Here is a 26,160-nt window from a genome sequence, read left to right as displayed (position 1 = left end):
ATCTGGTTTGTTGGATTGGTGCATTTTTGTCAAAAAAGCTGGTAAAAGGCAAATCTAGTGCTGACATGTCCCACAGAAGATTTTGCTAATGCTTCTAATACTTCAATCTCAACTTGGGCAATTTTTTTATAAAGAGGAATTAAACGCTTTACTATTGTTCCATTTTGAGAGCTGCTTTTAAAGATTTGTTTGGTCTTCTACTGCACAATTTTCTCTGAATGTTTCTTCAGAAATACAAAACCAAACCTTTTGAGCCATTTCTGGAGGAGTTGTGGGTTTGGTCTTTTTGTTTAGTTTTGGGTTTTTTTACCCTGATTTGGCCAGAGAATTCAAGCAGTATTTGAGGTGAAGTGGCAGGACTTAACTTCTGTGATTTAGGAGAATCACAGATTTGCTTTGACATCACATTACTACTGGTCTAAAATAGTGATTTTTGCCAATATATTTTTGGGTGGCCTACATCCCCAAATACCTTTGTAGTTATACACTATTCCATATAAATAAATTGGAATGTCTACTTGTTCCATTACACGTTTCTTACTGATTAATTTAGCAGCTCTTCTAGAAATAGAATTACTTTTCATGTGACACATCTTGATTTTTTGTATATGTGAAAGCTCTTTGGGTAATACAAGGTGCTGCATTGATTATAATGATAGAAATGTCAAAAGGAATGGATAGAATGGGATGAAAGAACTTGAATGTTTGATCTTCATGTGGATTATTTTGAAGAATTAGAACTATAGGGCTTTATTTCCCAGTAAATTTGTAGGGGACCGCTGCAACTCTATTCCCCCTTCTCCCCTTCTGTAGCTGCAGGTAAGTTACTCAGTTCTTCCACTGAATAACCTGTTAATTTTTTTTTTTGGCATGAGCTTCATTAGTTTGTATTTTCTTCATGAGTCTAGCTCTCCTTTCCATTTCCACGCCTCTTAAAGGTCTAGTCGAATATATCTATATTTGAAAACAAAAGATGAGATTGCATATTTCTCTTAGGGAACTGTTATTTTGGGAAGGTTATACCAGTATCGGCAATGGTTCTTGTTGTTATTCTAAGACTAAACTATATTTTATCTTTGGCTTTCTTTTTTTTTCTAGATGATTTTTTTTTTTTTTAAATAAACAATGACTTAATATAAAAGCTGTTTTACTTAAAGTGCTTCCTTAAAAAAAAATCTCTAATATTTACAGACAGTCCTAGGGTCTCTGACCCAAATATTCCCCTAGTGGCCCGTGAGATCATGCAGCGAATGATCCGACAGTTTGCTGCTGAATATACCTCAAAAAATAGCTCTACTCAGGACTCCAGCCAGCCCAATAGCACAAAGAACCAAAGCCTGCTGAAAGCATCTCTGGTCGCCTCCTCTCCCACGGCTGCAACTGCTCAGAACCCCGTGCTCAGCAAACTTCTCATGGCTGACCAAGACTCACCTCTGGACCTTACTGTCAGAAAGTCTCAGTCAGAACCTAGTGAACAAGGTAGGACTCTTACCAGTGTCTTGCATCCTATGGCAATCCATTAATGGCATTCTTGTTGCAAAACTAGACAATTAGAAGTTTGCACTTCTACATAAAATGTAGAGTGGAAAAGTGGTAGATGTTTTTACAATAAAATAATGACTAGCTAGGTGTGACTGGGAGAGAAGAGAATTTTTTCAAAGAATGTAGACCTGTAGACATTAGTGATTTTTTTCTGAAGAAGGGCGAAGGGGATGGACGTGTTCCAAACTCTGGGGACAAGTCTGTTGTTCCTGCTGGGAGCTGCAAGAAACAGTCTGCCAAAATAGACTTTATGCTTACTGATAAGACAAGTTCATGTGGTCATGAAAACCATAATGTTGCTTCTTTCTGAAGATCAGGTCACAGTCTGGACTGATTCATTTTCTTTCTGGTCATAGTATGAAAACAGTACCTTTTAAAAGTCTGTGAGAAATTGCTTTGTGAAGGCTGTAAAAATGATGCCCATGAACTGCATAAAACTTCCAGGTTTATGTGTTTGGAAGAGATGTCTCTTTTCTACCTTAAAAATAGACTTGTTCTGCAGAGCACAGATTGAATAACTTGTAACAGTGTTGCAGAGCTTGTTTTAATTTGAAAACCTTGCTTTCCATCAAAAATGTTTTTAACAAGTAAATTCTGTGAGTGATTATAGTATGTGAATGGGCTTTTTTTCTGACACTGTTGAATGGAAGTTTTCATAAGTGTATCCTACTGATAGGATTAAAATTATCCCCTTTGCCCTTCTTTAGAAATGTGCTAGTGCCTGAAATCATTCTATGAAACACAAAGTAGGCTGTCCATCCTCAAGTAGAAAAGGTGCCTTTAAAAAAAAAAAAAAAAGCCTTTTGCTAGCTAGTACAGTATTGAAGGTATCCCTTTATTCTTTGAATTTATGTTTATGAAGCCTTTTGCAAAAAGGTTAATTTTATGTGTCCAACAACATGCAGCATGTGTGTCTGGACACTTACTGTACCTACAGCACTTACTGAAAGTTGTTGCCACACTTCAGTTACAAAACTGCAGTGCAGGGTTGTATGGTGTCTTTCTTGAAGTGAGGACCTATACATTTAGCTGATAGGCATTTGTTTCTAGTTAATTTTATTATAGATGTATTTCACAAGTGTCTTTTGCACGTATGTTTTAAAATGTTAAACTGCCTTCATTGTGAAAAGAGAGGGAGAGAATCAGTTTTGCTTCTGGTTGTTGTTGTGGGGGTTTTTTTTAGTTAGAGGACTGTATGGTGAAGCAGAAAGCATGTACATGAACTGTTCTTTAGCTACCATGTGACGAAAAAGCTGTAAGATAATTTATAATGTTCATAACACTTGTTATGGAATTAGAACATGCATATTAACTTAAACAGTAATCTGTTTGCTGATGTAATTATTTTTTCCCAATTTACATTTAATGTAATTGGGAAGAGGTTTTGCCAAACTTGTTAATGAGAGATTTAAGATGCTGTCATGAAAGACTGCTAGTGGTACTTATTGTTATATTTCTGTTCTGGTGGGTTGAGGGGAACCTATACAGCTATAGCTGTAAACTTCTCGGTGGTGTATGAGGCTGGCCCTGCTTCCCCTCAGAGACTTCTAGGTTGTAATGACCCTTCTGATGAAGGGAGTGTGGATGCAAATGCCTCTGACAGCAGCCTGAGCTGTTCAGTATAGCCTCTTGAAAAGGAGGGGCTGTTTGATCCAGTCTCTGTACCTTGTGACTGCATAAATGTTGTTCAGAAGGAAGATTGAATTCTCTGCTTGCCTAAGTTTGGGTTATGGTGTGTTCCCAAATGCAGTGGGTGGAACAGCTTTCTGTAAGTTAATTCTAGTTCACCATTTATAATGTTTTTTCTCCATATGTCAAATGAGAACTTTAAGCAATCTGAAAGCCATCTTACGTTGTTCTGGTGTTGGTTGGTATTTACTTGATTATATTGAACGAGCGAGGAGCTATGAAATGCCTCTAGTTTACCTTGCCAACAGGTTTCATTATCTCGTCCTCATAAATTCCTTGTTTCAAAGTTTCCAGGAATTTCAGATGGCTGTGCTGCTTCTATGATAGTGTTGCCCTTATTAAAACGACCAGAATTTCCAGTTGTTTCAGTGCAGTGGGAGCAAGGCTTTTCTATCAAAAAGCACTCCCTCTTCTGTTGCTTAGAAATGCAGTTTCTGTAAGGGCTTGCAGAGGAGCATGGCTGAGCTTGAGGAAGTGCCATTAGTGAGAATGGAAGAAGCAGTCTAGTAGGAAAAACAATTTGGTATATGGAAGAAGAGAGGGAGTAAAATGGCACAATAGAGAGGGGAAAGGCAGGAGCTTTGCCAGTAGGGACCCATTGGAGATGGAAAAAAGAATGAAGCTAGCTGCCGGGTGAGGAGGAGTCTCACATTTGTGTGTGTTCATTTGAAAGTAAGTTTCCAGTGTGAAATTCTCAATGAATTTTCCTACAGCGATTTGGATGAAAAAAAAAAAAAAAATTCAGATACTGGTTTAAAGCCCTCCTTTAATAGGGGGGAATATCTTGGGAATTTGAAGATTGTCTGATTTGGGGATTGCTGAGGGTTGGTTATGCCATAGACTGTGTTGTATCCTGAACCGTCGTTTGTAGGTCATATTTTATTCTCTAGCTCTTATAACAGATGCACTTTTAATTTTCCCAAACTTTGTTGTGACTTCTGAGGATTATGTTGAAGTCACTTGTAAGCCAAATTGCAAACAAATCCAAGCCTTAGTTTGTTCAAAAATAAAATAAAATAGAAAATGTTGTGTGCTAAATATAACTTTAGCCCGAAAGGCTTGTTTTGTCAAGGGACAACGTGGTTGATCCTGCTTCTTCAAAGACTGAAGTCATTCTTTTGTCTCTACAGACGGTGTGCTTGATTTATCCACTAAGAAGAGTCCTTGTGCCGGCAGCACCTCTCTGAGTCATTCTCCAGGATGCTCCAGTACTCCGGGAAATGGGTAAGAGAAAGCAACTTAATATGACCTTGTTTTTTGCTAAAAATGTGTGCTTACCTCCTGTTAATTTTAACTTACTTTTGGTGTTAACCCTTTGGAGTAATGTGTTTTTCAACTTGTGCCTTTGACAAATACCTTCACCCCACCTGCCAAATAAGAGTTGTTGCAAACTGAGACAGGCTTAACTTGCAGTTAAGAACTCTAATATCTGTTATTTTGGTCAGTTTAGTACTTAGCCAAAGATCTTTCCATTACCTGCTTCTTGGATTTAGTGATAAGTGATGTCCATGGAGATGCAAGTTCAGTTAAATATAAGTTAGATTTCATTTCACTTAGGAGAAAATTAGCTAACAGGAAAGTTTATTTTAGGGGTAGCAATGATTTGGGTGATGAACCAAGCTGAATTAGATTTGAATCCCTGAATGCTCTTTATTTCCTACCATAAACTACAACTTTAAAAAAGCGTCTGGGAGAAGGAGTCTGGTAGTTCAGAAAACTTTAAATATGGCTTTTTGGATTTGTGATTGTACTGTAGGACTGAACAAGTTTTGTTTTTTTAAAAAAAAAATAAAAAATAAAAAATGTGGTGTACAACTTTTACCTTAATTAGTCCAAGGTGTGAAAGAATGTTATATCAAAAAAAATTCCGTTAGGTTTCATATTACTAATGGTCACCATTTGCATACATTTAGAAACCCTTTACTCTTAATTAGGAGTGAGTTAATTGTATTGGAGAGGCTGACTTGGGAGTAAGAGGGATTTTGGGTGTTGATGGGAGAATTTTATCTTGAAGCTACTGTGAACAAGTAATTTTTTTAGTGAAGTACAGAAACAGTATATGGTTTAAACTGCTAATTAACTGCTGGATTTAGTTTTACAATAGCCTTTGAAAAACTCAAAATTTTAAACTAACAACCCACCACCACCACCAATCCCATGTGCTGCTAACAACTGATTTAACTTTTGCATTTCTCTTTGGAAAAATATTACTGTCTCGGGTTTCTCCCATCAATATTACTTTTTCCATTTAATATATCTATTAATAAAATACTTCAATCCTTGTTTAAAAGTTAGTCTTAATACTTTTTCATAATTCTTTAGCATAAAGCTACCTCACCAGGTCTTCTCTTTCAATTCTGAACAGGTTATTTCTAGCTTTATTTCCCTAGGAAGGCAGCAGAAGCCACTGAGGCTGTGTATTGTTTGTTCCCTTGTTTGTGTATCGAGTGAGGGCCAAAGTCCAACACACAGGGATGACAGGGCCAGCATCTGGCACTGTCTGATCAGTCTTGTGGGTCCAGAGAGGATGCGGCTTACTGGCACCTGTGGCTACTTGTACAGGTGTGTGGTACATGAGGCTGTTTGCAGTCTGTTTAGCATCAGTGAAATCAGGTGTGACCCTCTGTCCTAGTTAGCTGCCAACATGTCCTTTATTTAGGAGTCTCTGGTGCATATTCTGATGCTGATACATGCTGGAGAAGGGGCAGAGAATGCACTTTGCTTGAGAGAGTTCTCTGGAATAGTAAACTTTCATTGACTTCTCTGGATTTTGTTCTGAATCCTTGTTGACTCTTGCTACCCACTTCAACTGTGACCTGTTGTATCCTGGAGAGAAGCTAGCAGCATGTGTATCAAGCACTGTGTATGTTATATGCTAGGTCCTTTCAGTAGATGTCTTTTCTCTAAAGTACTTTTTTTTTTTTTTAATCCCAGTGTGATGTTAAAAAGAATAATGTAGCTTTTCAGTAGTACGTATCCTATCCTTAAATAACGCTGATTTAGCTAGAGGGCTTTACACCAGTATAGTGTCCCAGAGCATTAAAATAGAATTGCTTACTAGTCTCTTTGTTAATCTGTATGTTGAACATGGAGAAGTTTGGAGGTGGATTTTGAAACTAGTGTGACTTAGTTACTACAGGGGGCTAAGCAAGCAAAACATTAAAATACACGTGTTTATCTGCAGTAGTAGTAGTACTTTGTGTCATAGAAAGAACACTTGTGACAAAAGAAAAATGGTAAAAATACATACCACTTTTTCTGCTATTAACCCTTGATCTGGATGACAGTTGGAGATATAATTTTTTTTTTTTTTTCCCTAGCTGTGCTATGTATTAAATGAGAATCAGGGACATGTGTATATAAGCAATTAGTTGTTAGGAGAGCAATTTGGTAAGTCTAGTGTAATGCAGTGTTTTCCTTTGTGATCTGCAGTATCCCAGCTTTCATATTTGGTGCTTAATGAAAGTCAAGCAAATACCTTTGAGGCCTGCTAAGCATTTTTTTTTTTTACCCTGAGCAGCAATTCTTCAATATGATGTAAGCGAACACCATCCAAGGTTTCCACCTATGTGTAGATACTGCAGGTGACAGTCATATTTGCATGTTGAATATGTTGCACTTTGGCTTACTCTTTTATTACTGTACTTGTTTAGTGGTAACGTCACACCAGTAACACAGTTGTGTGTAGATCTATGGCGATTGATTACTACTTTGTAATTAAGGTGCTATTTTCAGACGCTTGCGCGAAGCCTTTTCTACTCCGAGAATTTGTGAACCCAACCAGAGACCAGCCAACAGGTTTCACTTTTCTTTGCCCAAAAAGCTTCTCTTTTTTTGCGAACAAGTTTTAAAACTGACTGATGCTGAGACTTTAAAAAAAATTAAAATAAAAAAATAAAAAAAAAAATTTAGAGAAAAATAAATAACACAAAAAGTGATGTTACCCAAGCAAGGCCTTCTAATAAAGGAGTGGCCCCCTCACCCATCCCTCCCTACCTGTGCAAGTCCTGCTCACATCAGTTTCCTTCCATCCAATTAGGCGACCTGGGAGACCCAGCCAGCACCATCCGGAGGGACTACAGAGTGGTGATGGGGTACCTCCAAGAAGCTTGCAGGATGGAACCAGGGAAGGTTATGGCCACTCCACATCTCTTAAAGTACCACTGGCTCGATCACTCCAGATTAGTGAAGAACTGCTGAGCAGAAACCAGTTTTCTACAGCTGCCAGCCATGGGCCATCTGGACTACAGAATCATGGACAGCACTTAATATTATCCAGGGAGGCTTCTTGGGCAAAACCACACTACGAATTCAATTTCAGCCGCATGAAATTCAGGGGAAATGGTGCACTCAGCAACATCAGTGACCTTCCTTTTCTTACAGAAAACTCTGCCTTTCAAAAAATGGCACTTCAAACTAAACAGGATGGGAAAAAGGACGTGAGCCATTCGTCTCCTGTGGATTTAAAGATACCACAAGTTCGAGGCATGGACCTTTCATGGGAGTCCCGCACTGGTGACCAGTACAGCTATAGCTCTTTGGTAATGGGTTCACAAACGGAGAGCGCGCTTAGCAAAAAGTTAAGGGCTATCCTTCCAAAACAAAACAGGAGAAGTTTGCTGGATGCTGGACCAGATTCCTGGGGCTCAGATGCTGAGCAGTCTACCTCTGGACAGCCGTATCCCACCTCAGATCAAGAGGGAGATCCTGGCTCCAAGCAACCTAGGAAGAAAAGAGGGAGATACAGACAGTACAACAGCGAGATACTGGAGGAAGCAATCTCTGTGGTTATGAGCGGGAAAATGAGTGTTTCCAAAGCTCAGAGTATTTATGGGATCCCCCACAGTACACTGGAGTACAAAGTTAAAGAGAGGCTGGGCACTTTGAAAAACCCTCCAAAGAAAAAAATGAAATTAATGAGGTCGGAGGGGCAGGATGTTTCAGTAAAGATTGAATTAGATCCCCAGGGAGAAGCAGCACAAAGTGCGAATGAATTGAAAGATGAGTAGGGATGTTGTAGAGTGCCAATTACTTTGCAAACTGGGTGAGCACTACTGCATAGTTCAACCACCACTGAGCGCACCTGATTCTCCTATTTACTGCAATGCTCTTTGCAGTTTAGCATAGACTTGTGTGGACACAGGCGAAAGGTGTGCTCTGAATGTCACATTTGTAAATTTTTCTAGCCTGGTATGGTGCAGTTTCCCTCCTTCACCTGCCCGCTATCCCCCCTTCTTTTTTTTCCTTTTTTCTTTCTTTTTTTTTCTTTTGCCTTTTGCATGTTTCTCTGTAATAGAGAGTTGAGTTACCTCACAAAGAATGCAGATCTGTGGAAGTGGACATCTTGCCTGTAGAGCCTGCCTGAACTTCTGGTGTTGGATTTTTCATGTCTGCCTTTATAGAAATAAGTCCACTTTGTTAAACTGATACTCTCCTTTTTCGAATGAGAATCAGACTGTCATTCTTCAAAATGTTTCAGAGATCTTTTTCCCCCTCCTTTTCTTTGATCCAGTTGATTGAAAGATTTAAGCTAAATCAAGTTACTTAGGCATGGTACCTTTCTTGAACTCAGAGATTTGTTTATTAGATGGATAATCAATTGGGTCTAATTAGGCTCTCCACTATTTTCTTTCTAAATTAAACATACTTACCATTCACTGTCTGCTTAGTGCTCACCCGGAGGGGAGGGGCGGGGAGGGAAAACTTACATACACTACCTTCAGAATATGTCAGTTAATTATTTGTAACACTACCTTCGCTGTAGTTTTGTTTGATATTTTTGAAGGGTGATATTTAGACTCACCTGCTTGAGGATGTAGCCTTATCTCACGGAAGACAAGCTTCTCGCAGTCAGGAGCAGTCAGGGTACACTAAATGATGTATTAGGGTATGCCTCATTATAACAGAACTATGGTTCTTTGTGACCTTTATGCTTTTTACAGACTTGATTCTGAGTTTACTAAACTATGTGGTTCCAACAACTAGTTTAAATGACTCTAATCTGGGGGAGGGGGATTTGTGTAACAAACTACTGTGATACTGCAAAAAAAGAAGAAAAGAAAAAAAAAAAAGCCCACACAACAGTGATCTCAAACGTTACAACCTCAGTAGTCTGCCCAAATATCCACATTAGTGAAGGAGCTTTTTAATGTTCAGGGAAGAAGTAAAACACTGGTAGCCTGATCTAATTCAGGCTCTGCATCATATCTATCTGTAATACTGTCAGGGTCGAACACTCAATGAATGGGTGTTTCCTTTTTAAATATTACAGTTGCCAGTAGCAGGAATTAATCTGAGTCCTGCTTTTTTGTTGTTGTTTTTATTTAATCTATTTTGATAGTGGTTTAGCACATGCTAGAATAAGCATTTAAACACCGTAAAAGCACTCCGTAAACCACAAATCCAGTTTTTTTCACTATGATGATATTGTTATCATTATATGGAGATCCAGGAAAAGTTTTGTACAGAACTTTTATCTTTGATACTTTCTGCAGGAGTGGTCAGTAACTAGGTGGAGCTTACTGGATTTACCACAGTATGACCAAATCAGAATTGCTGGTTCTTCAGGTAGAAACAATTTGGTCTTAATCTGTGCAAAAGGTAGATAGAATCACCATTTTTTTCCCCATTTGCACAACCAAAAGAAGCATTGGAGTTTTTGTGTGAGAGCATATAGTGATGTCAGTGATTGAAAGTGGTTTCTCAAAGTTTATGGGAGGGTGGCCTAGATAGTCCTAGGGATGCTGAATGACTTCTGGAACAGTTGATTCTATTAGCCTCTCCCCCTCCCCAGCAACTTCATATTTTCAAAGGTTAGGCACACCATTGCTGTCGTTTTAAATATGCACTGCTCATTCTTGAAACAGACTGGGCATTTGGCCCCAAGTATACTTTGTTTTTGTTTACTTAATATATTGTAGTACTCAAAATCCTGGTTCCTCGTAGCTCTCTAGTTGTCATCTTGGCATTTAAAGCAGTTTAAGCTCAGTAGCAGTATATAAACTCTGCAATACGTTCCAGTTTAGCTGGTGATTGCAATAAAGGCGCAGTTAAACGTGTGGTTTCATCTGCTGTTGGAGGTTATGGTAGAAAGTTTGCTGCAAGTTTAAAAAAAAAAAAAAAGTAACACAGTTTTACTGTTCAGAGAGGTTTAACCTTTTGCAGTTGTCTTTATTTAAGCAACATGAGTTGAGTTTTATAAAACTTGTCACTGTAGTGTATGTGGAGTGCTCATTTTACTAACCTAAATATTTTGTATGTGTATGTTTAAGTGGGTGACAATCGTGCAGCAGAAGAATGGTGTGCCTACCCTTTAATGCTGCAGTTTTAAAAGAGAATTTGTCTTGTCATTTCAGACTGTAGGCTAAGAATTGTAAATAGATAGTGAGAAGTTGAGTACTCTTTATTTGCTTTGGTTAGAAAGTGGATTTTTAAAAAAAAAAAAACCAACAACAAACCAAACGCGTAACTTTCTCAGTTTAAATGTCCTGAGACCTGAAGATTGTAATACTCATGTCTGCAAAGCTTTTAAATACAACACTTGATCTGTGATAACTTAATATTCAGGTAATCTTTCTTTTTCGAGAAGCTTTTGAACAACCATATTTCCTCCAAAGGTCTCTGTTTAAAAAGGAAAAAAAAGAAAAAAGTGTAGATTATTTTTTAAGCACTAATTGCATTACGTTGGTAACTGCAATATGAAATAGCCATTATTGTTTTGTGAAGCATGGTTGAGATTAGTTAGTGGTCCCTTTTTAAAATTTCATGAGCCTCTCAAAAACTAAAAACAAATTTAAAAAAAAGCTGCTGAATATTCAAAAGATATATATTTTACCTTATTGTAGGTTTTGTAAATTTAGTCTGTAATATTCAGGTGCACCTTTTAATGTTACCTTTTTGTTTCAAAGTCCCATCTAATGTACTTTCTCTGAGGTGATTCATCACATAAGACTAGTATCACTCTAAGTGCTGCAGTGATCACTAATGTTTTCTTTCATTTTTCACTACATATTTTTTACAGGCGCTTTCAGTGTAGCTAACTAGTAGTATTTGGGATCATTTTAAATATATGATTGGAATTAATGTTTGTCCATTAGCATGCTTAATTTTCTGCTGACCAGCAGTTTGCATGGCCAAAACCCCTGGTTGACCATATTTTGGTGTGGGAAGGTGTGGTTCACTGCTGTCTTTGTAACAAAAGCCTTGTTTCTCATGTTATTTCTGGTAAGTGGATGCTTATGTTACTTGGATCACTTGGACAGGAGAGAAGGTTTAAAATCTTTCTCCTGCTGCTCTTTTGAGATCGCATTAACGTGTAACATAGACAAACTGCAACCCTGTAAAAATCGAGACGTCGTTAGGAGGAGGCCTTTCGGGTATTTTTTGTCACTAGTTTTCTCTTATTCCCGAGAACGTCCATCCGATGTAGTTATTGGACTTAACAGTATTGTTGTGTACTACGTTGATGTAGCTGAAAAAGCCTGACAGCAAGAAACTGTGAATAATATTTGTGGCAGTCTCTGAAAACTAGTTTTTCAGTCCAAGTATCATGAAGGAGAATCCCTCTCCCCTACCCCATCCTAGAAAAGTAATTTTATATTTTGTGTGTATAAAGTTTTAAGAATCAAGTTTCATATTGTACTGAAGTTTAGGTGTCGCTTGGTAAATCTTTGCTGCAGCATATAATTGAAGATGAGTAAGGCTTAGTGTGGTAGGGGTCCTGGTGTGGAGTTAATTATCGTACAGTTCTGGTGAGAAAGCCCAACATGTATGAAATGTGTCCTTTTTTTTATTTGGACTTGTAAGATGTAAAAGTGCTTTTTTAGAACTCTGACCTATTACAAACTATTACCTCACTTTCAGCCAGCTGGATCCTCATTCCACAGTGTTGTAGGCATTATTGTGGCCGTAATGCTTGAGTACAGCTGTAGAGTTAAAAGTTTCCGGTTAGATATTGTAAGGACACGTTTTTGGACTCGTTTTTATTTCTGTCAAAAGATATTTTATTTTCCAGTCATTCCCTGATCATTTTTTTTTTAAAGGCTCAAGAGAGTTTCCTTTGAATTTTTTTTTTTTTTTTTTCCCCTTCCCCTGTTGCGCAGAAGTTGCTGCATAAGCAATACAGGTATGCCTTTACTTTCTTCTTGTTGCAGAACTCATAGTTTGATGCTTGCATGACCAACCCTATTGCTAGACCTGGAGTCAGACTCTGAATTTTAATAGCCGTTAGAAAACAAATTATTTTTAACAATGCAGATGTAGAGGTAGGATAGTGCCTCTAGTCAGAGAACACGGTCAGCTTCTGTGTTCTCACACAACTCCTATACCACCTCTTTTGTAGAGCTTTCCAGTGCTTGAAAATATTCCTAAACATGGGAGGCAACTGCACATGTGTTTAAACTGGTTAAGAGCAGACAAGGAATAGTCTGTGCTTTGTCTTGTGGCAGGCCGACATTTGAGTCTAAATATTTCTTTCATGAGAACCCAAGAGTACATTGCCTTCCCCTGGAAATTCACAGGAGCTGGCAAAGTGATTCAGGGGCTTTAGGGTTGAGTATGCTTTGTGTAGATTGGAACAACTTTTTACTTCTGATTGAAATGCTTTTTATATCATCTGCAACAATTGTTATACAGGCAAAACTGGAACTACCATGTGTTTCTTTCCAGTTTACTTTGAAGTAATGCTCTTAAGATGTCCTTGAGTCTTAGGAGAAGAACACAGTGTCCATGGAGTGAAGGGAACACTGTGCCGTTCCCTTGTTTCTCAAAAACAGTGTGGCTACATCTGTAATGTAAAGAGCTCTTTCTTCAGTGAAGACAAAATTTTAACTCTTCAGTGTAAGAATGCATTCGCTTGTTGCAGTCCAGACTCATAAGAAGGCAAAATTATGAACCTGTACTGAAAGTTCTGTCACAATATTTTTAAATAGCTCAAATTCTCTGCCAGATGTTAAAGGTAGAATGGGAAGGGTTGTTTCCCTCATTTTCATGAGGATCAGAAACTTCTAAGTTTTCCCCACAAATGTTTCAGGAACTTAATGTAATTTCAGTCTAGGTCAATGTTGCTTTTTCTTGGCACTAGTAAATAATGTTGACTAATACTGGTTTAAAAAGCTGTACCTAAAAAAAATTGTTTTGTGACTAGTTTTGATACCATAAAGGTTTCCACTTGATCTCGAATTATATTGAAAACTCAGTAATTAGAACCTGAAAATCTGCACTGCTAGTTATATGCAGTTCTGATGGGTGTAGCAAGTAAAATAACCACTATAGTTATTAATTTCTAATTATCCAGTGTATAAACATGATGTACTGAGATGATCACTAAGCAGAGTGATATTGTGGACTCAGAATGATCCGTAAATCCACTCCACATATATCAGAAAAAACTGTAAGTAGTTACAGCATTCCAGTGTCCATCTCTCTCCCCCTCTCCTATTCTTGCTTTGATTGGGGCCAAGTCTCTGTACCAGTATTACAGCAGCAGTTTTGGACTTCATGTCCTATTGAATTATGCCTATATTCAGGTATTGTCATGAAAACCTTCATATTAAGAGAGCTTTATTTAATCCTCACAAAAATCTCTTAGCTTGGTTGCAAAATCAATTTTCCTGGGCGACGTGCTAGAAGGAAGGATTTTTTTCAGCCTGTTCAGGGCATCACCTTCTTAAAAACAAACATCCCCGCCCCTACCCCTGTGTTTGTCTCTACTGAATTGGTAAGTTGAATTCAGAAGGACTCAAGGTGATACTCTGCCTTAGGAGCAGGGATTAGGACACAGACTTCATTCTGACTGGAGCAGGAAAAGTTAATGTCAGAAAACAATTTTTATAGTCATCGCCTAGTCTAACTCAATGTTTTTTCCTACTCGGAAATAATGAAGACACTACTACAACTACTAATACAGTTTATCTACTTGGTGCTACATTTCTCAAATATTTTTGCAGATAATATTTTTTATGCCTACGTGAAAGCATGTAAACTTTACTGTCACTATAAAAAGCACTTGTCTGACCTATCCTAAAGTACCAGAAAAGGGATAAATAACTGCAGCACTTTTTCTGTTACAATGCCAGAGTCTTAATTAAATCTGGTCTTCAGGTTATGAGATATTTTAAATGTACAATCTAGGATCACTTAACGGCTTTTCAGGTCAGATCACAAGTTCTCTTGGGATACTAATCTGTCTTTTAAAGACTAGTACAACAAAATATTCTGAAGTTCAGGCAGGGGATGTATATATACATGCCTGATATTTTTAACTAATCATTTCAATAGGCCATTTCAGGGCTTGACATTTGGAATCTGGGATGATGGGTAGGGAAAGGGAAGTTTCCCCAAACTGAAAAATCATTTTGGACCATTGTTTAATGTTCAGTTTGAAAACTATATCACAAGAAAAATGGGTAGGGATTCTTTCTCCCTTATGCCTTCAGGGAATGAGTAGTATTTAGAATCTCTGGCTGAAATTCAAGCCTTTTTACCATGTAAATTTTTAATATAAACTCATTGACATGCTTTTTACATCTGAGGACTGAAAATGGATCTTAATGTTTAAGTTGTGGAATGGTATATTTCTTAAATGAAGGGGGAACATTTAAAAAAAATAGATTAGAATACCAGCATTAGTGAGCTTAAGGAATTTTAGTATGTAATAGCAAAGTATAGCAAAGTATTTGATTAAAAAAATTAATCTTGAATTGCTAGTCTGTAACTAGGTGCATTCTAATTTAGCAGGTGAATATTCTTTACTTATCGATATATGATGGGCTTTTTGCAAATAGAAACCTTTATCTGAGTCCCATGTGTTGCTTGTACTGATGGGATGTATGCTTACAGCAGCTTACTGCTGCTTTAAAATGTATAAAATATGTTTTGAGTGTTTGCTCATAACTCTTTCTAACCTCCACTTGTTAAATTGTCAGACATTGGTATTTTATCAGTCCGCAATGTAAGTTTAAACTAATGTTCTTAGGAATCCAACTTGTACACACACTGTTTAAAAACCCTCAGGGACAGTTTACACACTATCCTCACTCAATTCAGGTACTTGTACTCTCTTCTTAAACCTAGCAGTGACTTGTATTTTGTTTTGCTTTTCTTTTGACGTGCTGATAGCACATCCTTGATGAATGTCAACTTAAAACTCAGTTCAGGTATCCAGGTATAACTCAGCCAAACGGATTTTAAAGCTGCATATTTACTCTCCAGCACACAGTGCCTCAGACACTTATAGTGGCATTCTGTATATTCAGTTATTACTACTGAGCAGATCGCGTGGGGGTTCCTGGTATGTATTGTAAGAAATTCCTATGTATATTATATAATATGTATTATATTATATACATATATAGTATATATGTTATCTTAAACTTATATATTTTAAAATGCCACTACTAGCCAGCGCAGCTAAAAATGAAATACATTCCCAGCTGCTCCTGCCAACGGCAGAGGCAGCTTCTTAACGTGGCTCTTGCTTCTCTCTCACCATAACTACTTCTAACCTCAAGCACGGGTCCTTGGCTGTCTGACCTCTACACTCTAGTTATGCAATGTCCTTAGAGAATTCTGTGCACTGGCCACTGTGATGGAAACCAATGGGCCGGGAGTGCTTTGAGTTTATTAGTAATTGTTCTGCCAAAGTTGGTGTTTGTATGACAAGCGTGTAAACCTGTCAGATAATCAGCAGAGGTCCAAGTCGGCAGCGGTGTATGTAGTCGCTTCCACCTAATTGGTAGGACCAGACCCTCAGCAGGTGTCTCCTCTCTCATGCTGAGCACTAATTCAGAATGTGTTGGCACTGAACATCTGTAGTGACAGGCCTCCGTGCTGCGCTCGCGAGGAGGCGAAACTTTAAAGTAAAATCTGCTGTTCTGCTCTCGCAGTGATCTGTTGGCAGTCGCAAGTCAGCAACACCTCTGCTTTATTATTTGACACTTTACATCTAAAAAGTCTTCTCTTTCTATTTATGTAACCCATAGTCTTTGAAGAGTATGGAAAATGGCATTTCTCTCTGACCTCTAGAAGTTCAAGTGTCATGGGAAAAAAAAACAGGAACCCCCCCCCTTTACTCTTATGGACCTCATTTCAATATACTGTTTACAGTTTGACGGAATTGTATAATTTAATATTTCTCTTGTACTGTAGTTTATATTTATTTACAGATTTTTTTTGTACTGTGTGATTTGAATTTTTTGTTCCTTGCTATGATCAATGTTTTATGTAGTAGAGCACTTATGATCACAAATTAAGGTTTTTGGTTTGATTGCACTACATTAATTTTTTTAATGCAGTTCTGATTTTTTGACTGGACTAAATAAGCTGTGTCTTAATGTATGTGATAAGTACTTTAAAATTTTTATTTCATGTGGTCCATTTATTTTTTGCATTGTATGTCAAAGCGCTAATTCTCTTGTTGTGCATGTGTAAGATTTAATGGCTCCATTGTATTATTTGACCATGTCATTTTGGAAACACATTCCCAGCTGTAACGTTGTGTATGGTAGTTTTCACTGGATGCTAGACTTTTCAAAACCACTATTCTTCTAATAAATTTTGTTGTGAAAAACTTTAAGGGGTTCCAATTCTGTTGTTTCTAGTGTGCTTTCTAAATGCCCGCACTAATCACCGGAGGTTATGAAATGCAAATTATCACAAATTGAGAGAAGCAGGGGAGGAAGTGAAAACAGAAGGTAAAGCAAATTCTAGCTGAAGGATCGAGCTTTGGAGTCTCTGTGCTCTGTTTGGTTCTTGTCCTAAAGAGGATTGGTGATAAAGCTGCTTTAGCAGCTGGGTAGGGAATACATGTGAAAGCTGAAACGCTGTCTCGTACCAGCCTGGTCTCATGAACTCCTGTACTCTAATTTGCTCTTCCCTACCAGCCACCTTAGTTTCTTTCATGGTAAATAATTTATCTGGTGAAGAACGAACAGTCTCTTGGGGGGGTGGGGAAGAAAAAAAAAGTGGTGTAGGCTTGTTCATTGAGCGCTTAGTACCGAGTCAAGGTAGGAGCAGCAGTAATAAAAGCCTGGCTGGGTGCCCTGGCCTTGCCTCGCGCGGTTCGCTGTGGCTCGTGTGCGCAGTCTCGTGCCCACGTTGGGTTAGGTGGCGGGGCAGCGGCCCTCCCGCACCTGCCCACCTCCCTGCCGGGGGAGACCGGACCAGGCTGGGGGAGGTCGCTTAGCTGCTCGCTTGCACCAGTAGGCACTGGCATTGCTTTTATCTCTCTGCAGCCACCAGCCCTCCCCTGGCTGAGGGGACAGGGCCCCAGCTCCTGATTTAACATATGGAAAGCTCCAGCAAATCTGTCCTCCTGTCCTTCTGCACAGAGGCACAAGACACACTCAGCAGTGACACCACGCTTCAGCTGGCCCTTGTTTGAGACCCATGTTTACTTTCTTGCGACCGTACTTTGGGTTGAACTACTTTTGACGTTATGCATTATTGATACCGAAATGCTGAATACTAAAAAGTAGGTTACAGTAAGTGGTGTCTAATGGAACCCGTGTGAGTTTAGGCATTCCTGCTAACCTTTGTGTTCAGTCCTAGGATGATTTTGAGAGTGATGCATAGGGATTTCCTAGCTTTAGGAAAATTTATAATGCTGCACACTGTCTAGCCAAGGCTGCTTTTCTCCTGAGAAATTGCCTTTCTCAGCTTGTGCTATTGAAAAGTAGGTAATTTAGGGTTTGCGTTTGCTAATGTGATTTTTTTCAGTGCCTTTTTTTAAAGATCCTTAAATAACTGTTACATTACATACTAACTATTGTATTCCTTGTATACTAATACTAGTATTAAAAACAAAAAGCAAAATTATAAGGTAGCTGGGTGTTGTCATTGGTTTAGCTTTACTGGGCAAATCTCTTTTAAATAAAAAAACTTGGTTTGACTAGAGACTGTATCTTACACTTACTCAGGAATAGTGAGTCTTTATGTGTAAATAGCTTGAAAGCCTTGTGCTGTAAACTAGCATTTATCATATTTTTTTTCTGTATGTCTGAATACATCTGTCAAATCTATGAAAATAGCCTTTGAAAGTGATGAACCATATTCCCATCTGCCATTCTTTAGGATGTATTACACTCTGCAAGCTTTTCCCAGAACATTTTTAATCGACACTTTTAGTCCTGCGATTATCAGAAATACCAAGTTTTTCTGGTTTTCCTGGAGGACTTGCTGATGGTCTCGCACTGTTAAGCTGAAGTTGTTCAGACTTAAAGGAACACAGTCTCAAATTCTTCTTTTAAAGCTGTTTTCTGTATTACAAATTTGTATCATGGCAAGAGTGCACAAGATGTTGCACCCAGACAGAAGCATCCATTGCTGCTGTTGTAGAAAAGAAACCTAATTAGCCTTGTTAGGCAGCTTAAAAATTATTCTGCTAATTTGCCTCAGCTCGTTTTGACTCAGGATGGGTTTTGAGCTGCTCCATTTGTTATTGGAAGAGGCAGCTGCCTCTTCTGAACCCGCAGGAGCATATCTGTTCCCCTTCTGAAATAACAGATCCTTCATGGACTAGCAGTGGACTGTACCCCCATGTACCCCTGGGTCACTGTCTACAATCCAGATACTCTAACAGATACGAAATGAGAGGTGCTGCTGATTGCTCTTTTGTGAAAATGTGTGCTTCTGTGAAGGGAATTGCAGAAAGCCTTAGGTCACTACCCGCAAGTGTTGCGGTTAATACTAAACCTGAAAGTAGGCAACTCCCTGACCTCAGCCAGCGGGATCTGAAACGCTCTTGTGTTGACAACATCAACTTAAGTTTTGTGAGCGAAGCTGATTTAATTAAGGAAATTCCTGAGCATCACAATTTCATCTTGTGCAACCGAAACCGAGCCCCCGTGTCATGGCTGCTCAGAGTCAGACAGCAGCAATGCAAAGCTTACTCTGGCGTCCTCGGTAAGGCGGATCACCAGTGGCTTTCCTGCCCGAGCGTGCTGAGCTATCTAATTTCCTAGAGGCATGACAAAACTGTGTCTGGGGGGAGGGGGAGAATTTAAATCCCAATTCCGGAAGATGCTTCAGCAAATCACTGTTTTCTTGATCTGCAAACTCTGCTCTGGTGAATACCCAGACATGGGTATTTGCTGAACTGTGGTTTTAACTGGAAGTGAGTAGTGGTTCTTGGACCTGTTTAGGAATATGATTCATGTACAGAGGAACAGAGGTACAGACCAAAAGCAATTTCAAAAACAGAGCTTGAAGTGTTAGGGGCAAATCCGTGAATACGGTGTTTGATACAATGAGGTCGGCAAAGGCATTAATATAAAAGTTGATCTTTTTAATATAGTTATTCTCAAGACACTTTAATATATGTTACAATGCTGGAAGGATCCCAGATAACACTGTTTGTGGGAGTACTGTTTCCCCTGATCTGGTGCATTTGATGCAGACTCTGTGACTTAAAATCCAAGATGTTCTCAGTTGTCTAGTAGGAAATTCAGAAGAAATCTGAATGACTTCACACTTGTGAATTGTGAATTATGAATTAATTAAGTTCCTTCTTGCCTGACTCCCTGAAAACCCCAGACAACACAACCTTTAAAAGCTCTTTTAGTATCATGAAGAGGGAGCACAAAACAACTGCATCTTATTTTTACAGGTTGCTTTTAACATACCAGAATTTAAAGGTCGCATTTGAAATAAAACTTCCAAAATCGTCTCTTGCCTCCTCCTCCTCTGCAGGTGTCATGCCGCTGTGCAGGAGGTCTATTCCCTACACACTTGACTAAACAGCAGATTTTTGTATGAGATGGCTACAGCTCAAATCTCCAGGAACTGTTTAAAAGCTCAGCTAAAATTAGAAGCGCTTAAGGTGTATTTCAGAGTGTAGAAATACAAGCATTGCTGCCTGAAAATGCAAAGGTTGCCTGTGTGAAAATACAGCTGCATTTCCCCAAGAGACCGACCAGAGTTTCGGGCTGTGACCTACCCAGCGCCCGCAGTAACGCGGTGAAGAGGCTTCAGCCGCACAGTAACGTGGGCAGAGGCTTCAGCCGCAGCCTGGTCGAGAGCCTGCGGCGGATCCAGCGACACGCTTCTCCCAGCCCGCTCCTGCTCTGTCTCCCTTGCTGCTGTTACCTGAGCTAGCTGGATCGCAGCTTGCGTGCCTACCTTTGCTGGACTCCTGCCTCCAGGTGCAGACCAGCCAGCCTTGTGCGACAGGAGGAGTGGTTTGTCTGTACAGGGTTATCAGCTAACTGTCTGTAAAAATTATAGTGCTAAATAGGCAGTTTTGTTACACCTGCTAAGGTTTGGTTTGGGTTTTTTTGCTGACGTGCACCCAGATCCCTCCTGCCCAGCTAATAAAGTGTAGGGCTTGCTTAACTTGTTTTGCAATGACATTCCTAACTTTGAAAGGAGCTTTTATGGTTTCTTTTCTTAAAGCCAAGCCTTTGACTGTGCTTTTCTTCTCACTGAGCTTTAGAGGAAGGCTCTGACACTAATTGTTGAGAGTTACTCTGGCTCTGCAGGGGAAGAACTGACAGTGGGAGAAGCCAAACAGCTTCCCTGCTTATGTGAAGGTGTTTTCATACACACAACTGGTACCTGTGCTGGGACCCTTGCTGTCATCTCAGCCTGAGGTGCTTGCTTGGAGAATCCGCTAGTTTCCACCACACTCCCCTTTTAGGTGAAGCTAGTGGTATCGTTTTTTTCATGTTTTCAGATGTACTGTGGTCACACACGGTATCTTCCTCAGGTTCCTTTTAGGCCTTTAAAGCAAGTAGCTGCGTGTGAGGTGTTAGCAGTGGTTTAAAACAAACTATTTGACTTTGAAAGGAGACAGTAAAAAAAAGACGCTGTAGGATTCCGGTTTTGCATAAGAAGCTGTCATAACTAATGTGCTCTGTTTGTATGGAAATACAAGTTTTCTTCTGATCATCAACAGACGATATTTTCTTCTAGTCATCAACCGTCAGCCTGAGATGTTAAAGCTAAACCAGCTTACTCAGTACCTGAAGTGTGTTCGCTAACAACAAAGCTCGCGTTGGACTGTGGTGACAGTTACCTAACCTCACCGCTTGCTAGAGGTGTGCCTAGCTGTAATTCAGTGAGCTTTTCTGCTGATGCACAAAAAAAAGTAGATTTTTGCTCCTGTTTCAGGACCAGTGTTGGCTTTTCGCTAACAGACACAAGTGCGTACAGTAATTGTGACTGATCAACCGCTGTTTAATTCTAGTCTTCTTGCCTATACCTGTCCTTATGTCGGTGCCTTTACTTTTGTTTGAGTGTAGACTGGATTGGTAGTTGATAAAAGCAAAAATAATGTAACTCTGGATTTAAAAGAAATACACTTTGCAGCTTCTTTAATGATCTTATTATGAAATTAGGAATAAAAATTAGTAACAAAGCTTAAAATCAATATAACCTAGCACAAAGTGACAAAGGTAGTGGCTTAATGCTGGCAAAGAGCAGGTTGATAAGATTTGGGCTTTGGCTGTTTCGTCTGTTCTTTTAGAGCTCCTGAGTGAAAAAAAAAAAAAAGACTTTTCTCGTGAGATTAATAGGAGTAGTGAGGCCTCAGCAGGACAACAGGGAATTGGGCACTCAGACTTTTGTGGGTCAAAAATCCCCACAGCATATGTGGTTCGGGCTCTGGCGTTGCCATCTGAATGTGTGAGTCGCTGTGAGAGAGGATTTTTCAGAGGTGGTTTAGCTGTGATTTCTAGGGTTGGTCCCATTCTGTATTTCTCTGGTCATATAAAGCATGGTAAAAATGCCAGCATCCCGTTAGTGCTGTGGTCTCGTTACCGCTGCGTGGTTAAGCATGAGTTCATTTCTCTGAGCTTTCAGGGTTTGTGTAGTGCACTTACTGTTAATACAATAAAAAACATCTGTGGTAGAGGAGATCCATGAGTGCTTGATGGGCAGCATGTGCTAATGGGTCATCATTGCTTTAGTTTCATCTCCAAAGGTTAGGGACTCATTTTCCTGCTGGTGGGAGCAGTGGGACCACTGAGGTGGAGAAGTCAGAGGGAGGCATCTGTGAAGGCATCCTGGGGGGAAACTGCCTGGCTCTGTGCTCACTCTTTCCTCGCTGCGCATGAGGAGTGATGAGTCACTTTGGCTTTTTCCAAGGGATCTGTTCCTTTGCAGGCATAAGCTGTTGTTGATAAATTTTTTCCTTTTATTTTTCCCTTTATGGCAAACCAGCAATTGATGGGTTTTGTCCCCAGTATAAAGAAGCAAACAATACCTATCATTATGCTGCAGAAAGGAAAATTGCACAGAGATAAAGTACATTTTAACTGCAGCATCCAATTATAAAGGGTAAACCGCCAAAATCTAGGATGCTTTAAATATGGTAGATAACCCTGAAGAAAACTGGGTGTATTAGTGATGACGGCATGTTACATGCTAAGGAAGGTGTAATTCCTTGCCTCAGTTTGCCACGTAGCTGGACAAATATCGGATGCATGGGGGAGATGCGACCTTTTTTATTTGCTGTGGTCAGACAAGGTTTATTTGTTAGTCTTCCTTTAGCATTGAGATGTGTGACAATGTAAATGAAGGAGAAAAATGATTGTGGGCCAGAATACCAAGGTGAATTTTTGAGAGGAGAATAGACTCTCTTAAGAGGGGGTGGAAGGACAATAGTGTGTAATGACAAGGGTTAAAAAAAAAAAGAGATGATGTGAGGGATGAGCAGAAATGGAAGGATGAGAGGTTTGAGCTGAAGGGGGGGGCATGTGCATTAGCGCAGAGGAAACCTCTCCCCACTGGCATGCATAGAGATATTTCCTGCCTTATGTTTTGGTTTCTTAATAGTTATCTGACTATAAAATTAACCTACATCATTTAATGGTAGTTGAATGGCAGTTAAATTAACCCACTTTCAAAATAGAGCTTACCTAGCCCGTCAGCTCTGAGACAGCCTCGTCCCCAGGCATCCAGGGCTGCAATCCACTTCTCTGCCTTAACCTATTTCCCAAGCAGCCAGCCGAAGTGGTGCACCAGAAACAGGGTTTGTTGCTCAGCTTGGCAGTTGACAGAGAATACGGACACATATCAAACCGCTAATTCATATTTCACTAGGCGTTTTTGTGCAAGGAGGTATAGCATCGGCACGTGGGGAATGCTGCTGTTAGGAGTTGTGATACTGTTTCTATTAACAGCATGGCCTTGATTATCTGAGGCCCAATTATCTGAATCTCCAGGTTATCTGAAATGGGGTCATATCCCCCAACGTCTGTTAATTGCACCCAAGATACCCTCTGGTCTCCAAATGTCTTCCACTGGCCCCTCCCAAGCTTTGGCGACCGGGTTGTGCTGAGTGTGATTAGCTCTAGTGAGTGCTCTACCTAGTTGCTGCATTTGGTTTTTCATATCCATGCTGAAAAAAAAATATCCCAGATATTTGCAGACTTTAAAATCCTTGAAGATTTCTAGAGGTAGTGGCTGTGCGTGGCAATGTGCCTGTTGGAGCTGGGACCAGCGATGTCTGCAGAGATGCATTTGGGTTTTCTTCCACCCCACAGGTGCAGCCCTGTAGTATAGGTGCAGTTTAGGAGTGGAAGATGGGATTTATCACAGCACAGCATATCCTGCTCAAAAACCTTAATTTACTGCAGATGAGTGCCCCTTCGGTGGGGGGGTTTGCCTGCTGTTGAACCTCTGTGGTTGCAGTGGCTCCAGCTGACCTGTGTGCACGCCCGAGGGCTCCGCAGGGAGAGCTTTGTCCCCAGTTTACTGCAGGACAGACGGGGAGCCCACAGTGGTGGGCTCGGGAGCAGGGGAGAGGCTGTACGCCTGCCTCACCTCCAGTCCAGAGCCAGCGTGCGCTCCCAACTCATACCCAGCACTGGTAAAGATACTCAGGGCATCCCTCCCTACTCCACACGACTGGTCCCTGTGGTTCCTTCTCCCTTGCCTTAACTGGGTGCTGCTTTTTTTAAAACATGTGCAAAGCTGTGAAAATCATTGTAAGAACTTTTTTTTTTGCCCTGCATGCTTTTGTTATCTGTCTTTTGGTGCTATCTATTTTTCTATCTATTCTGGTCTTCTGGTGATATCTATTCTTTTGGAGCACCTAGCTCAGGGAAGATGCTGAGTACTGCCTCAGAGAGAAACGCTCATGGTAACTTTTTTTTTTCCTTAAAGGAAAGATCCCAGATGTCCTTGATAATTAGAAAAATTAGAAGGACAATTCTGGAAAGGCTTTGAAAGCTGGTATGTAGAATAACGTTTCCAACATGATAAATTTCCCTTGGTTTTAAAGCAATAGCTCAGTGGTAAGATTTTAATTAGTCATTAAATATTGTATTAGAAGTATTAAAAGTGATGATAAACTACTATTGAATATGGTTGGGTTAGTTACTTGGGGAAGGTGGGAGTGGAGGAAGCTATAACAGGAATATAAAAAAGATAAACTTATTTGAGGTTACTGTTGGTTTTTTTAATGTAAGACCACCTTTGGTTTGTTTGATTTTTATTTGGCTACAGGTGGGGAGAAGGTGATTTTTAGTGTTTAACTACTTAAAAAATAAATTAACAAACACAAGACACTACTCTGAAGGGTTAAACGTCTGAATCTGTAATGGATGTCTTTTTTTGTTTATCCAGTCAGTTGGCTTATTGTATAACCTGGATACCTTGACTAATACATGCAGCTGACAAAAACCCCAACCAAACAAAACCCATCTATAACTTGTTTCTTCCTGCTTTTCAGTTGAAATGCAAGCTCAATCCATCCCCACGCACGTCACCAAGGACGGCATAAATTCAGGAGCCTTGAGAACTCCGCAGCAATATTTCCATAGTTATTTTGGCTGTGCTTTGCACAACTTCGGCTTTTAATTTAGAGAAGAAAAATGCTTTTTCTCCTTGCTAACTGTTGTGTGGAGCCTCAGCTCTTTCTGTGCTGCTCATCTATTTTTTTTCAGTGCAGCGAGAGAGAATTACTGTAGCACCCACAGAGGTGTGAAGGGACTCATTCATCTGTGTGGGGAGTGTTAGGTGCCAGGCATATTTCTGAGGATTGAAATACAGGCATTTAAACTGGTACATCCAGTGTCAGCCTTTAATTGGGACTTTGAGAGATGAGCTACAGAAAATCTTGCTGCAGTGGCTTACATGGCTGTTTTGCCCATCCCCTGCAAGGGATTGCCACATCCCAGAGTGGTGCCAGCAGAAGGAAACTTGTCCCCTCACCTCCACCTCTCAAAGGTCTTTGTTGCAGCTATGAGTGAAGATGGGTTTGAGCATGATACCGTGTGTCAAATGGAGCAGTTGCTTTTTGCCCCCCTGGGGTAATAATTTCAGGCAGAGAGCTGGCAGCAGCCATGGCTCCATGTCCACTGTGGTGACGTTGGTGTGGGCTGCTGCTGAAAGATGTGGTGCCCACCTCCTGCCTTGGTCCAGTGCAGGACCCAGCAGCATTTGCTTTCACCCAGCCACTCCAGCAAGCCAAACCGGGACTGGCAGAGAACTCATTTCCCCCTTCCACTGGGCAAGACCCTCGTGTGCCTCTGCATGCAGCCCCCCCAACACTGGGGCAAGCGAGCCCACCTTTGGCAACTCACAGCCACAACCGCTTTCAAGCATGCATTTAGAACACAGAATTCACAATGCCCCTGGGGCTGGGGTCAGCTCACCTGACTGCCAGTGGTGAGCAAGCTCCTTTTAAGAGGCTGCTCCTCCTTTGCGATCCCTCAAAATGGCATTTCCACTCGCCCTGAAAAATAAATGAAGTGACTGAAACCAGCAGGAGGTGCCACCCGAAGGCAGCGAGACACGCTGCCTCCGATCTTGGGGTCAAAGTGGGCATGGTCAGTGCTTTGAGTTCAGCTGATGGAGAGCATCACTCACAAGTTAGGCTTTCTTCTTAGTCATCCGTGTTTCTCAAATCTCCACTTTTAGCCAGGTTTCCAAGGCAGCCTTTGGCTTGGTGGGGTACTCTAGTGGTACCTCTGGTTTTGGGTGGTGTGA

At 40.2% G+C, this 26,160-nt stretch overlaps 1 protein-coding gene across 1 annotated transcript in view; it reads left to right on the top strand.

Annotated features, from left to right (window-relative positions):
• Positions 1-16,804, top strand: part of LCOR (ligand dependent nuclear receptor corepressor) — a 61,414-nt gene extending 44,610 nt beyond the window's left edge. The window contains exons 3-5 of the mRNA XM_074831094.1: positions 1,192-1,479; positions 4,362-4,455; positions 7,271-16,804. Coding sequence (XP_074687195.1) covers positions 1,192-1,479; positions 4,362-4,455; positions 7,271-8,240 — 1,352 coding nt within the window. The 3' untranslated portion in view covers positions 8,241-16,804. The remainder of the gene's footprint in view (positions 1-1,191; positions 1,480-4,361; positions 4,456-7,270) is intronic.
• The last annotated feature ends 9,356 nt before the right edge of the window (positions 16,805-26,160 follow it).

Source organism: Strix aluco, chromosome 7 (assembly GCF_031877795.1).
Source record: "Strix aluco isolate bStrAlu1 chromosome 7, bStrAlu1.hap1, whole genome shotgun sequence".
NCBI classification, from domain to species: domain Eukaryota; kingdom Metazoa; phylum Chordata; class Aves; order Strigiformes; family Strigidae; genus Strix; species Strix aluco.
The sequence above is the reverse complement of the archived record's forward strand: the minus strand, read 5'-3'. Positions and strand labels throughout refer to the sequence as shown.